The following is a 14,436-nucleotide window of genomic DNA, read 5'->3' on the forward strand; positions in this document are numbered from 1 at the left end:
GCAGAGGGGTTGGACTAGATGACTTGAAGGGTCTCTTCCAACCCATACCACTCTGTGATTCTGTGATATTTATCTTCTGGGCCTCACCTGCTTTGAAATGGCCCTTTGGAGGACACAGAGCACTCCCTCTGTCCCAGACCCATGTTTTGGTGTTCCTGCCTTCCCAGGCTGAGATTATTGTTGTAGCCCCAGCCAGTTCTCTACTCCACACCCAGCAGTGGAAAGCAAGGACTACAAAGAGAAGGACCCAGAAAAAAAATAAGTGAGATCCTATCTAGAAGGGAAGAAAGGCTTACCTTAAATCCAGGTGGCCCAGCCTGACCAACAGGACCTCTGAACCCAATTCCTGGTTCTCCCTGTGAAGAGAAGAAGGTCAGGAAAAATCAAGATCACTCCTTCCACTGTGGGTCCAACAAAATGAAAGCTTGCTTCATGCTGCTCCCTGGAAATCCAGCTGAAGTCCCTCAGAGCTGATCCTACATTGTGTTTCTACAGAGCCCTCACTGACCATCACATCTCCTCTAGATGATGGGAAATCTTATCTGACCTGGAGAGACAAAGCTGCTGAGAGTATTTAAACAGCTTTAGAAAAGAGGTATCTGAGTTGCAGGAATATTACCAGAGATGGTGTCAGAGGACTCTGGGCAAGACTCATCTCTTCTGACATTATTCATTTATAAGGTGGGTGTCCTGCCTACATGAGCCACCTGGAGTCCTTCCCTAGTCAACAGAGAGACACTGGCCAAGCTGAGCCCACATCTCAGGAGGTTACTTGGACACCTTCCCCTGAGATGGAGAGGTTAGGTACGGCAAAAGGAGGATGGAAAGCAGGAGGCAAGCTCTCACAGTGTAAGAAGAGACACCCCTGACTGCGGTACCAACGTTATTTACCTTTTGACCATTTTCACCTCTGTCTCCTTTGGTGCCCTATGAAATGAAGAGAGAGTTACCAACCCTGTGCAAGAGTTCATGTGAAATACAACCTCAGTGCAACCCTGAGCAAGAGGAAAGGTTTCCAGTTGCTCTCATAGCCTATGGCAGCATGGAGCAACTGGTCCCTCTGACCTCCACCTCTTTTCCCCAGAGGAGGTGGGCAGTGGCTGCATGACTGGGGAAGAGCCAAATGCCCTGACGCAGAGCCACACTCCTCCCAGGGAGGAGATGGAGTACTGGGCTGACCCAACAGATTTTGACTTTCCTATGGCAATCTCCAGGGCTGGATTTGGGCCACTTAGCTGGTAATGCTGTCCTGCTCCAGCTGCTGATACCGACTCCAGAGCTCACCTTTTCTCCTGGTTTCCCCATCTCCCCAGGCTGCCCCTGCAAGACAAAAACCATCCACCTTCCAGCCACCTCCCCTCCCTCCCTCCCTCCTCATGCCTGTGTCCCCAGGATGCTGCCCCACCCAGGTGTTTAAACAGTAGCCCATGCAAAGTCCCCCTTCCCCATCTGGCTGTGCCTTCTAACAACAACCCTGCCTTGTCTGCCTTTCTCCTGAACATCTTGGTCCCACCACCCTGGATCTGTCACTTGGTCCTCATAAGCCTTTGATGCCAAAAGTGTTCATGAAGTGGTGTTTTGTGTGGTCCTTCTTCCATCCCTGTCCTCGTGCCAGGGCTGGCTTTTGCTTGCCTGTCACCTGGTTTAGTTCACTGATCCAGCACAAAATGAACATCAGGAAAAGCCCCTGAACTTTTGCATTTACTCCTGAGCGTGTGGCAGGTGCTTGTTAGCGTTGCTGGAAGGGAGGGAACAGAAACACCCAGCCAGGTTCAGGGATAAAGGTGGGACTGTGGCAATCCCAATTTCCATCAGCGCAGCCTCCCATAGACTGAATATCCTCTCCATCAGCACGTCCCCAGCTGCCTCTCCCCTTCCAGACCCTCCTAGCCCACAGAGCCTTCTCCTGGGCTCTGAGGCTCAGGCCAGAAAAGCGCTGTCACTACCTTTTCTCCTTTGTCTCCACGGGCTCCTGGAGCTCCCATTTCGCCCTGGAAAACAACAGGCAACCCCTTCAACTGCAAACTTGCATTGCTACATTTTGGATCAGGCAAGTGCTGCCCTTGTTCCTGCATCAGCTTTTGGCAAACATCTGTGGAGGAACTCCTCATTTCCACTACCTGCCTTCCCAGATCAGATAGGAGATGTCCCTGACCCCATCCCTCCTATCCTGCACAGTGGAAATGCAGAGAGAAAATATAAATTGCAGAATAAGGGCCAGATATAGAATCATATAATGGTTTGGGTTGGAAGGGACCTTAAAGATCATCTAGTTCCAACCCCCCTGCCACAGGCAGGGACAGCTTTCCACTAGACCAGGTTGCTCAAAGCCTCATCCAGCCTGGCCTTAAACACGAGTGGTAAGCTGAGGGTGTCCCTGCCCCAGGCTCCTGCAGATGTTAAAAGATGCCATGAGTTTAAGGGAGGTGGGAGAAGTTCACAGAGGAGACATTAAGGATCCCCAAAACACAAACCCCACATCTGGATTAGCTGTGAAAGGTTCAAGCCCAGGATCTCTGCTCGTTACCAATGGACAAAATTGTTGATTACTACCCCTTGAACCTGGCCATTTTTCACCCATCATTCCTCAGCCTCCAAATGAGGCTGCCCTGGGAGATGGTTCACCATCCTGGCTCCCCCCAGTGCTGTTTGGTATCTGCATTAAAAGGTGAAACAAAAGCACTGACCTTTTGGCTGTTGGAGGGTGGATCTGCTGGGCCAGTTTCCTCCTTCTGTAAGAAAAAAAAAGCACCTACACAACAGGGCTGGGATGCGGCGTGATGGGAAAAAGGACTAGCGTCATCCTCACCACATGCAGCTGTGATAAGAGGGGCATAACATGAATGCTGTACCTTAATTCTCCTCGGGCGATGAGGGCCTGGGTATGCCTTGAATTGAAAAAGAAAAGAGGAGAGTGTGAGAGCAGTTGGAGAAACTTTTCACCTTTGAGCCATGGAAAAGACATCTCTGAACAGCGAGATGATAGGCAGCCAGTGGAGAGGCTGGAGGCATCTCACGTGGAAGCTGTGTGTTACCAGGGATTGGGATCAGAATCACAGAATGGTTGGGGTTGGAAGGGACCTCTGGAGATCATCTAGGCCAACCCCCTGCCAAAGCAGAGTCACCCAGAGCATGTTGCACAGGGTCGTGTCCAGGCGGGTTTTGAGTATCTCCAGAGAAGGAGACTCCCCATTGGCCCCTGGCTGGATATGGGGTGGCCTCCAGGTTCCTTCTGATCCACTCCAGCTCAGACGGGACATCAAAAACCTGGTGCTGCCTGTTGCACACTGGCTGCCAGGGTCTGTGAACCAAGAAATGCCTCCGTACCAGCTTTTGGCAACAGCACAGGCATCCCACCGTAACCCTTTATGGAGGGCTATGAGAAGATGTGTTTTCTCATGGTGTGGGTGAGCTCAGCTCAGTGCTGCCATTCCTCCTGGGAAGGCAGGGTGAGGGTCACTCACTGCTTTCAAAGAAATTAATTCAAATTTAGGAGAAATCTGTTGTTCAGAATTTTTCATCCTTACCTCCTGGAAACAGGCCTTTCTCTCTTAAATTTTGTAAAAATCAACTCTTTGTACGTTCCATTTCTGGGATATTGTGTTAAAGTTGGCAACATAATTTGGGGACAGACTTTTAAATAGGGCCTGTAGTGATAGGACAAGGGGTAATGGTTTTAAACTAAAAGAAGGTAGATTCAGACTAGATATAAGGAAGAATTTTTTTTATGATGAGGGTGGTGAGGCACTGGCACAGGTTGCCCAGAGAGGTGGTCGATGCCCCATCCCTGGAAACTTTCAAGGTGAGGTTGGACGGGGCTCTGAGCAACCTGAACTAGTGGAAGATGTCCCTGCCCATGGCAGGGGGGTTGGACGAGATGGCCTTTAAAGGTCCCTTCCAACCCAAACCATTCCATGATTCTATGATAATTTTGCAGGTGTGTCACAGATGCATGTGTTTATAAACACACACATATATTTACACATTTACACACGCACCTACAAATATCTTCTAAACTCTCAAGACACAAAACACCCTTCAGTTATACTGCTTTCCCCATGAACCAGGTTATTATGTTCCCTCATTAAGTTTGATTTTCCCCACGTCTGTTTTCTGAGGCTCTTGTTTCCCTTGCCAGATACAGGGAGAACAATCTGCTCTGCCAAGAAAAACAGCTTCTTCCGCAGCTGTTTCTTGCTTTATTTATTAATATTTATCACTAACCTTTCACCCACCCTCTACATGCATCATGACTTTGCACAAGTGGGCAATTGGTGTTCCCCTTGCCTCCATGTGTTTGAAGACACCCTTGTATGGGGTCTTCACTCACCGCGGATCCAGATAGGGATTTCCGAGCTCCTGGGGCACCAGGGGGATGAACTTGTGATGGAGCCCATAAGGAAGGGTCACTGTTTCCTCCTGGATCATGGCGGTGGCTCTGCTCTTGCACACAGGCCAGCCTGAGGCCGCCGTGGTGAAACGGGGTCTTTACTGTGTGTGTCTCGTGCTTGGCAGATCTCCTGGCTCTAACGTGCCTTGGGAGCGCAGAGCCATCGTCTGAATTCACATTCTCCTGTGGGAAGGGAAACAGAATCCTGCTGAGAACCTGACAGTAGTAATAATAATAATAACAATAATAATTATTATTAATAATAACTAATAATAATAATAACAATATATTATTTAGCATTGTGCAATTAATTTACTGCTATTTTAAAGAAATAAAAAAAACACTTACGAGGTGTTTGACCTATGAAGAACAGCTGAGGGAGCTGGGGGTGTTTAGCCTGGAGAAGAGAAGGCTCAGAGGTGACCTTAGTGCAGTCTACAACTACCTGAAGGGAGGTTGTAGTGGAGTGGGAGTCGATCTCTTCTCCCGGGCAACCAGTGACAGGACAAGAGGACACAGCCTCAAGCTTCGCCAGGGGAGGTTCAGGTTGGACATCAGGAAGCATTTCTTCTCAGCAAGGGTCATTAGCCATTGGAAGGGGCTGCCCAGGGAGGTGGTGGAGTCACCATCTCTGGAGGGGTTTAAGAAAAGCCTGGACATGGCACTTAGTGCCATGGTCTAGTTGACATGGCGGTGTCAGGGCAATGGTTGGACTTGATGATCCCAGAGGTCTCTTCCAGCCTGATTGATTCTGTGATTCCATGATTCTGTGACCTAAAATATTGCAACTTTGAACTTTAAATGCCTCCCTGCACCAGCCATGACCAAGTAAGGCACCTGTTATGCATTTAATGTACCCAGTGTATCTGATTGGAATAAAACAACTATTAATGCCTATTAATGTCCACATGTTAATCTGCCACTTGGTGATGTTTGCAGTGCACATGAGTTTGGCTGTTATATGTTTAAGGCACACACAGTAAAGCTTGTACAAATAGTTACTGGTCCGGCTCATAAATTGTTCTTTTCCGTATTAGCAATGGTAAATTATCTACTTGCTGTTGTAAAAATGATAATATTCCTAGCTGCTGGATATCTCAGTGTACAGCAGTTATTCCCTGAACCACACAGTGGAAGCACTGCAGTGTAGCTTTGGTGAATATTTTGATATGAAAGCAAAAAAACCAGTGAATTTAGTTATAACAAAAGAAAACTGGGCACCTCCTTGCACCCAAAGCCCAACCCTGAGACCTGCCAGGAGCACATGAAGGAGAGGGAAAAATCAGTTATTTAGCACTAATCCCACTTTTTTGTTGTTGTTGCAGAAACAAAGACCAGGATTCATCTCAATTAATTTCACCTAGAAGTATGTGTTGAGAATTTTAGATGGTTAAATTTAAGGGAAAGTAAATCCTAAATGAAGGACTTCCAAGAAATGCTGGTTAGTCCAGCCTTGGACATTATGCTGTCAGGTTTGCAGGTTTGGGGTTGTTTAGCCTGGAGAAGAGGAGGCTCAGAGGTGACCTTAGTGCAGTCTACAACTACCTGAAGGGAGGTTGTAGTGAAGTGGGAGTCGGCCTCTTCTCCCGGGCAACTAGTGATAGGACAAGAGGACACAGCCTCAAGCTTGGCCAGGGGAGGTTCAGGTTGGACATTAGGAAGCATTTCTTCTCAGCAAGGGTCATTAGCCATTGGAAGGGGCTGCCCAGGGAGGTGGTGGAGTCATCATCTCTGGATGTGTTGAAGAAAAGACTGGACATGGCACATAGTGCCATGGTCTAGTTGACACGGTGGTGTCAGGGCAATGGCTGGACTGGATGATCCCAGAGGGCTCTTCCAACCTCATTGATTCTGTGATTCTGTGATTCTGTGATGACAGTCCTGTTTTGCTGGATCTTAACTAGCCGTATGATAATTTCACCTCGTGGCTAATGAACCCAGGAAGCTTCTGACTCACCAAAATACGTAAGGGAAAAAAATAAATTATTTTGTTCCAATTAAAATTGAAATTCTTTACTGGAAGATGGCGAGGATGACAGAAGGAGGAATAAAAGACAGGTCAGTGATGCACTGACACAGATTGCTCAGGGAAGTGCTTATCTAGGGTGGCTTTTGTGGGACAAGCTAGTGAAACATCTCCCAGGCTTACGCAGAGGTGATCCATGTGGGTTAGACGGCACCATCAGATGAGACCACGTGGATGTTCCCGTCCATCCTGCACCGGGTCACGGATCACCTGCATGCACAGCGGCTGTAAAACGTTGCTGTTCTTTAGCACGAGTCCACGTTCAATTCGCAGACGTGCGAATAGCGTCACAAGACAGTGGCGAGGCAAAGCCCACAGGTTGCCAAGACCTCGCCGAGGTTTTGAAGGTGACCCGTGTGCATGCGATCTCATAAAGCTGCCATTTCCCGGGGTGGTGGGAAATTGCAGGGGGTAATAACTCTCCTGCATTCCGCAACTCCTCCGCAATTTTAGCAGTTTCGTGCTCTGAGATGCCAGCAATAAGGCACCTCAAAGAAAAGAGGCTGCTGCTTTCTAAAGGAATGATTTACTGATGGCAGGCGGCGGTGTAAAAAAGAAAGGAAATAAAAGGGAGAAAAGGAGGAAAGGAACAGATAAAATTGGACAGGACAGAGAAAAATAAAAATAAAAAGGAGTAAAAAAAATATTCCTGCAAAGCAAGAGGTATGGGAAAGAGAAATAGAAAAGGCCAAGAAGATATCAGGTAGGAAAATGAAGTGACTATGGGTTTATCCACATGGAGACAACCAGGGGCATTTATCTGAATTAACTCTGAAAATGAATAAGCTTAATTGTGGGGTATTTGGGAGGAGGTAGGAACTGGCTGGTATGGTCCTGTAATGCCAAAGAAGTGTCTCAGCCACGGAAGGAGTAACCAGCCACCGCTTCTTGCATGGGCACGTGTACCTGGGCTCATCCTGCCTCTTTCTGTCAGTTAATTTGCTTCCCCCATTAACTCCTGCCAGCCAGAAATTGCACCTCTGAGATGAAGCTCTTGGGCTATTACAGGCTGCTTCTCTCTAGGGCCTCATGAACCTTTTAACAGGTAAAATTCCTGATTACAGCTGCTGTTGACAGGAAAACAACCGTCTCTACTTTGCTTCCTTCGCATCGCCCTCCACTGAGTTTGGTTTGGCTGTGGGAGCCACCAAGGACAATAGGATGCCGGAGCTGCAGGGAGAGAGGGGCTGCTCCTGATTCCTCACCTTTGGACCACACTTTTCCCTCCTCCTGAGGATAAAGGGGGTGTTACAGCAAATGCAACTGAGGAAAATGCCCTGGGGTGTAGATCCCATGGTGCTGGGGGGGGTTTGAAGGGCCCTAAAATACTTGTGGCAGCTGTTCCACTTTTACAAATGCCCTTACCAAAACGGGGAACATGGGACACGAGAGCAGGAAGGGTGGTGTTATCGGCCCATCCTTCAAACGACTCTTCATCTGATGGGGAATCCTCTGGGCTGGGGTTCAGAAAAAGGTGTCTGGAAATACTGGGTCGCAGGATTACACCAATAATTATTGCCAACCACCCATCGCTGTCGGATGGCACTGATATTGCATGCACTAATAATCCACAGAGCTCTTGAACACCAGCCCCAATGGGGCAGGAGATCACCTCTGTAAGTGCAAACTTCCCCCCACCTCCCTACAGCCTGCTCCTGGGGTTAATTAGCTTGAGCTCTAATTTCCCATTTGAATTATAAGTCTTCAGTTTCCTCCCTCCGGCTCTCCTGCCTTTGATTGCACAATTAAAGAGCCCTTTAACATTTGGTATCTCCTCCCTATGAAAGCTCTTCAATGCAGGAGTCAAGTCATCTCAGGCACCCTGAGTTTGGCTAAAAAATGTCTGGTCTTAGGTCTGTGGTGATAAATGAGCCTGCAAGTCACCTACAAACCAGTTTTGTGGCTCTGCTCTGCACTTCCCATTGGGTGCTGATCGACAGCCAGCTAAACATGAGCCAGCAGTGTGACCAGGTGGCCAAGAAGGCCAATGGCATCCTGGCCTTTATTAGGAATAGTGTAGCCAGCCTGTCTGGGGAAGGGATTGTCCCTCTGTACTCGGCACTGGTGAGGCCACACCTTGAATACTGTGTCCAGTTCTGGGCCCCACACTTCAAGAAAGATGTTCACAGAATCAACCAGGTTAGAAGAGACCTCTGGGATCATCAAGTCCAACCATTGCCCTGACACCACCATGCCAACTAGACCATGGCACTAAGTGCCATGTCCAGGCTTTTCTTAAACACATCCAGAGATGGTGACTCCACCACCTCCCTGGGCAGCCCCTTCCAATGGCTAATGACCCTTTCTGAGAAGAAATGCTTCCTAATGTCCAACCTGAACCTCCCCTGGCAAAGCTTGAGGCTGTGTCCTCTTGTCCTATCGCTAGTTGCCTGGGAGAAGAGGCCAACTCCCACTCCACTCCAACCTCCCTTCAGGTAGTTGTAGACTGCACTAAGGTCACCTCTGAGCCTCCTCTTCTCCAGGCTAAACACCCCCAGCTCCCTCAGCCGTTCCTTGTAGGTCAGACCCTCCAGACCCTTCCCCAGCTTGGTCGCCCTCCTCTGGACTCGCTCCAACACCTCAACATCTTTCTTGTTGGGGCTGCCCCCTCCCTGGCAGTGTTCAAGGCCAGGTTGGATGGGGCTGGGAGTAACCTGGTCTAGTGGAAGGTGTCCCTGCCCGTGGCAGGGGGTTGGAACTAGATGATCTTTAAGGTCCCTTCCAACCCAAACCAGTCTGTGATTCTATGAACAGGATGGATGCTGAGGCCAGATGGATTCAGATTCGAAAGAGATTGTCTTTTTTTTTAGTGGGTAATAAACCAACAAAACATTTGCCAAGGGCTCTGGGGGGTTCCCACTTCCCTGCCCGTATGCAGAGGACAAGGCTGGCCATCAGCCGTCTGCCCAGGTCCCATGTATGAGCAGTGGTCTCCTCTGAGGATGTGGGAGGAGCTGTCCCAGGACTCAAAGCACTGGGTGAGAGATGTGTATCCCAGTCCCTTCCAGTCTATCACTTATCTCCACACTGGTCTACCTCCCAGCACTTCTGGGGAAGACATACATTGCTGGTGTCCTGATGTGGTTGTCCTTCCACCCTCTCCTCCAAGGACTCGAGAAGCTCCATGGACTGGTTGCGTTGCAGATCATCTTCTGGGTGTGGTGGAGGCACAGCCAAGCTCTGCAGAGGGTGGTAGATGAGCAACAACACAGTCTCACTAATTACCAGAGTGGAAGATGGAAAGCAAGACCCTTTTCTGAGCTCTGACACTGGTTCATGCAGACATCCTTACCCTTTCCCTAACTTAGCTTTTCACTTCAGTAAAGTAGGGGAAAATCTCACAGAATTGCAAGGATTTGTCCAATCAGGTTTTGAGAAATGTAACCACTTTGCATCTATTAAATCAGCACAAATGGAAAAGTAATTAAAAGTCACCGAACAGGCATTTACATACACTGCTGAGTGAAGTGTTTGTCCCTCTCGAGTCTCTCTCCTTCCTGCTTTCCTCAGATGTTTTCTCCAAGTACTCAGGAGGGTTTCCTAGGGGCTGGTGCTCAGGTTCAGAACCACCAGATGGACCCTGTGGAGACCAAAGAAAGTTACTGCTTTCCGTAAGTCAAGATATTATCCACAATACACTGCTTTATCAACGCTGCCATTTATTCGATAGCACGCTCAGAGATGGCAGGACAAGGCTGGAGAGCCAAGGTGCCGAGATCTCTCTTACACCTTACTTGGGAAGTGCCAACAGGGATGGGCTGGGGCAGACTGCAAGGATCCCTGATGGGTCAGAGGGCTGCTTTGACCCCTTCACTCCCAACTCTCTGGTTGAAGTCCAGCCTAGACAGACTGGCCCAGATGAGCAGAGAGGTCCCCTACGCTTTCTGCCAGATTGGGCTGGGCTCCCAAAGCCCAACAGAGACAGCTTTGGTGTCTCTGTACCCCAAATCCCAGCGTTGCTGGCTCTAGGGTTGCTGGCACACATCCAGTTTGTGTCTCTTTCTGCAAACACATCTACTGCTGTGCACTTCATCCCCTCTCACGCCCCTAAAATGCTATCATCCAGGTTGCAATGACCCAGAAAAGCAACATGTCTCACCTGAGACCACAGCAAGTGGAGCTGAGAGGGGATGAGCCTGTCTCACCCTAAGTGCCTGAGCAACTGGGTCATCATTGAGCGAACCACAGAGGAAGATAAAATCATCAGGAGCTGGCTCCAAACACCCCAACACTCTTATACTCTAGTTAGAGACAACATTTCCTACCAGCGACCAACAAGGGCTCATGGAGAGCGAGTCACTTCTTGGTTGCCATAAAAAGAAGATGAGAAAAGCCCCACCGCAGCTGCAGGCACTATTTCCTGGGCTATCCCTTATCAAGACTGTCTAGTATGGGCAAATTAAGATCCATGACCCCTCCAACAGGTATGAGAGGTGACCTGGATAGAGCTCTCTGATGTTATTCCTGGAGGTGTGCTGTACCACACTGGAACTTGGGTCCAGCATGGAGATTGAGCCTTAACATTGCTAACAAATTCCTAATGCCCATAACACAAGCTACCTCTCACTTGCAATTGCAAAGGATGCAGGTGACCAGATTATCTCTAGCAGGCATGGCAGGGACTCCTCTCTTGGGCAATCTCAGCCCAATCTGACGGCAGGACTGGATCCATCTCTGCTGGGGCAAGAGAGATGCACCTAGATTACCACCCTCCAAGTAAGAAGTTGCAGGGTGAGTTCAACAGATAACCAACACCCAACCTGTGCTGGTTTTTGCTCAGAAGACAAGGAGGATGGAGAGGAAGGGAGGAGGAGGATCAGCAGGAGGCACGGACTGGGAGCTCACAGGCAGACAGTACGCATCAGATGCGCAATCTCTTAATCTTATTGCTGCAGCAGACCAGATGGACAGGACCACAGATCTACGTAACTACACTCCACCCACTCTGCTGTTTATTTTCACCTTAGGGAGTCCTCCAGACATCAGCACATTAAACTGAGCCTCCACCTCCAGGCTCTGTGCTTCTTCTGTCACCTCCTTGCTGGCCGAGGCATCATGAGAAGTATCAAACACCAGTGAATCCTGCAACATCAAAAAAAGTGAGTCGATGTGGCCGAGACAAACCTGAGCTCCCAGGAACGACACATGCGAAGAGCTGGATCCTGACGGGTTATTTCTGCCCACTGCCCCATCTCTCCAGCATGCTTTGTCCCACCTGGTGGCCTTCCCGAACTAGAATGGAGTGAGTAGACAGCAATTCCCTGCTGGCCACCTCCAAGCCTTCCTTCCAAGCTAGTCCTGCTTCCCTGGGATACCTCTTGCTTTTGAGGCTGCCCTCGTGATTGCTTCTCGTGCTTTCAGCTGCTTTGCTCCCCTCACACACCCACCACTCCAGCAACCTCCAGCCCTCAAAGGGCACAAGGAGCTTGATGGCTTTGGAGGACAGCTTCTAGCTACCTCCATCAACAAGGGTTGTCAGATGCCTTTATTTCCACTGAAAAAAGACAGCTTTGCAATCCCATCAGTTTAACCTGAAGATCCAAGATCCTGGTGTGAGCCACTAGCCTCTTTCAGCTTAAGTGTTTCTTACAGTAGCTGCAAGTCACCGTAACCTGCTTGATGAGAGAGATAATCCTGAAGCCTTCAATGATTCAGTTCTGTCTCTCTCTCATTTCCTTCCAGGTCTGTCTGCCCCCTGAGGATGACAGATGACAACACTCACACCATACTTGGTGCCATGCAGAGCTACCTGCTTTCTTCTGGAGGTCTTGCTTGTCCTGGAGCCACCCAGCTGCCGCACCAGCCCGTCCAGCCCATTCTGCAGAAGCATGTTGGAGAGGTCCTTCAGCAGTGCCAGCTGCAACCAGTGGAGACCATTAAGGTAATAGTCCAGTGCCACCCTCCTGTTCCTGGCACATGACAGTGCAAGTGCAGCCACCCCGAAACAATAACCGATGCATTTCCAGTGGGGCTCACAGGGCACCTGGTGAAGCAACGTGTCCTGACAGCCAATGGCTGATTTGAATACAGATGTCTATGGTTTGGGCATCTAGGAGCCAATCAATGATGCTTATGTTGTGGCTCCCCCCATTCTAAATAAAACCCCTACATTTGACCAGATAGGTCAGTCCCTCACCTCCCTCGGTCTCATCTCCAGAGCTTACAGAATGGAGCTGAAGGTAACGAGCAGAACTATGAGTACCTGCCTGGTAGATACTAAAAGCTGAACCTCATCACACTTCCTGAGCTTGATGGCAACCTTGAGAGTGGAGAGGGAGCCCACCAGTCTAGCATTGCTGTATTGCACGGTGATTATTCACTCTTATTTGTGTTATGAGCTAAAGAACAACCCAAACTGGACTTTGTGCTAAACAGGACACACAGCATGGCCAGAGCACCCAGAGGGCTGTGTGGGTCTCCTCATGCTGGCTGTGCAGACCCAGTGCTGAAGTACAAGCCAACCCAAGTGGTAGCACCAAGCTCTGAATAGGTATTTGCCAAGTCTCAATGTCACATGGGCCTCAAAGCCACCATCCACCCCATAACACAGCAGCAGAAAAGCTGTCCAAGAAGCATTTAAACATATATGGTAAGCTGTACAAGGCAATGTAAGAACCCTGCCTTCTTGTGAGTGCCAGTGCTGGACCTGGGGAAGCACACATAGTCTTCAGAAGGCCAGAGGGAACAGACAAAAAAGCTTAACTACAATCACCTTGTCAGAAGGAAGGTCAAAGTGTTACCTACCTTGATACCATTTGCTTCAAAAAGCCTCTCCAGATCCTGTAAGAGGAAAGAGGATCAGAACTTCTCCTCCTCCAGCCCAGGAAGCAGGTCCTGCAGGTGGGGGTGGCTAAGCCTAGGGGCACACACTGGGTCCCCGCTGCCATCCCAACCCCAGGTAGAGAGGGAGGTGTATCCAACAATGTTATGCTCTACAATTTTTATTTTATTTACCTTCATTTCCACTCCTTTGCCTGGTGGACCGGGTTCTCCCTTCAAATGAACAAGAACAACTCATTAATTAAGTCATTATCCCGATGAGCAACAAGAAGAGGAGCTCTGAGGAGGGGCAAGAGTCACATATCTGGCCCTTACTCTGCTACCAGCCCACGCAGTGACCCCAGACAAATCCCCACCGGCTCAGAGAGGGGGGCTGAATCCCACCCTGCTCAACGAGGTCCTTCGCTCCTCCGTTGGACACAGCTGCTGGCTGCATTTTGTAGGACAGGCCTGGACCAGAGCCAGACATGAACATCATCAAAGTGGGTTTTGCACCAGAGCTTTGCACCATCCCCTTCGCCATTTCTTGGCAATGTGTAAAGAAGAAAAGGTTTTTGAGGCCCCCTCAATGCCACCGATGCTGTCATTGCTGTGGCAGCTGTGCAGGGGTAGCAGCAAGGAGGACGACGGCCAAGGTGCCCCCATGGCTGGCAGTCCCTTCTGGAGGTGGCTGTGGTTCCAGTGGCCCTCTGTACAGCCACGGGTCAAATATCTCCAATGGGTTGGACTCCTAAGAGCAAGTCCCATGGATGGGCTGTCTGTCTCTTCTTGCTCAGCGTGGTGTGGCTCTCCAGGTGAGTGATCGTGGGCCACCGTTGCAGATGAAATGATGGATGAGCTGCAATGGCTTGGGAAGTCCAGTGGTGGGGTAAGGAACATCTGCTGAGGCAGGGGCTGTCCTGCCTCTCTGACGGGCTTCATTTCACTGAAATCTGGTTTCTATATCGACAGATTCCGGTGGAATGAAGGGCACCAGGAAGGCCCTGATGGTGCTGCATCTCCACACTAAGGCGTGCCAGGGCAAATGAGCCACGTTGTGGGGTTCACACTGGCTGAACTGGGTACATCTGAGGCACAGCCCATGCATGTCACCTCGATGAGTCCTTGCCTTTGCAAAGACCTAGATCTTGTGCCAATCAGGAGATCTACCCATACCTGCTGATGCTGCCTTCTGCAGCATTTTCCTCTCCATTGAGTGAAGGAGTTGGTCTCACCTCTAAAAATCTCTAGATGTCTGTGG

General features: G+C 49.5%; 1 protein-coding gene across 1 annotated transcript in view; it reads right to left on the bottom strand.

The window, feature by feature from the left end:
* LOC137663389 (collagen alpha-1(VII) chain-like) overlaps positions 1-14,436 on the bottom strand; it is a 125,308-nt gene that overhangs the window by 58,143 nt on the left and 52,729 nt on the right. The window contains exons 49-61 of the mRNA XM_068400579.1: positions 13,371-13,409; positions 13,161-13,196; positions 12,166-12,273; positions 11,379-11,498; positions 9,871-9,996; positions 9,480-9,596; positions 4,331-4,573; positions 2,853-2,888; positions 2,688-2,732; positions 1,947-1,991; positions 1,285-1,320; positions 892-927; positions 297-356 (exon numbers count right to left, since the gene is read on the bottom strand). Of these exons, the coding sequence (XP_068256680.1) occupies positions 297-356; positions 892-927; positions 1,285-1,320; positions 1,947-1,991; positions 2,688-2,732; positions 2,853-2,888; positions 4,331-4,573; positions 9,480-9,596; positions 9,871-9,996; positions 11,379-11,498; positions 12,166-12,273; positions 13,161-13,196; positions 13,371-13,409 (1,047 nt within the window). The remainder of the gene's footprint in view (positions 1-296; positions 357-891; positions 928-1,284; positions 1,321-1,946; positions 1,992-2,687; positions 2,733-2,852; positions 2,889-4,330; positions 4,574-9,479; positions 9,597-9,870; positions 9,997-11,378; positions 11,499-12,165; positions 12,274-13,160; positions 13,197-13,370; positions 13,410-14,436) is intronic.

This window comes from Nyctibius grandis, chromosome 5 (assembly GCF_013368605.1).
Source record: "Nyctibius grandis isolate bNycGra1 chromosome 5, bNycGra1.pri, whole genome shotgun sequence".
Lineage (NCBI taxonomy): Eukaryota > Metazoa > Chordata > Aves > Nyctibiiformes > Nyctibiidae > Nyctibius > Nyctibius grandis.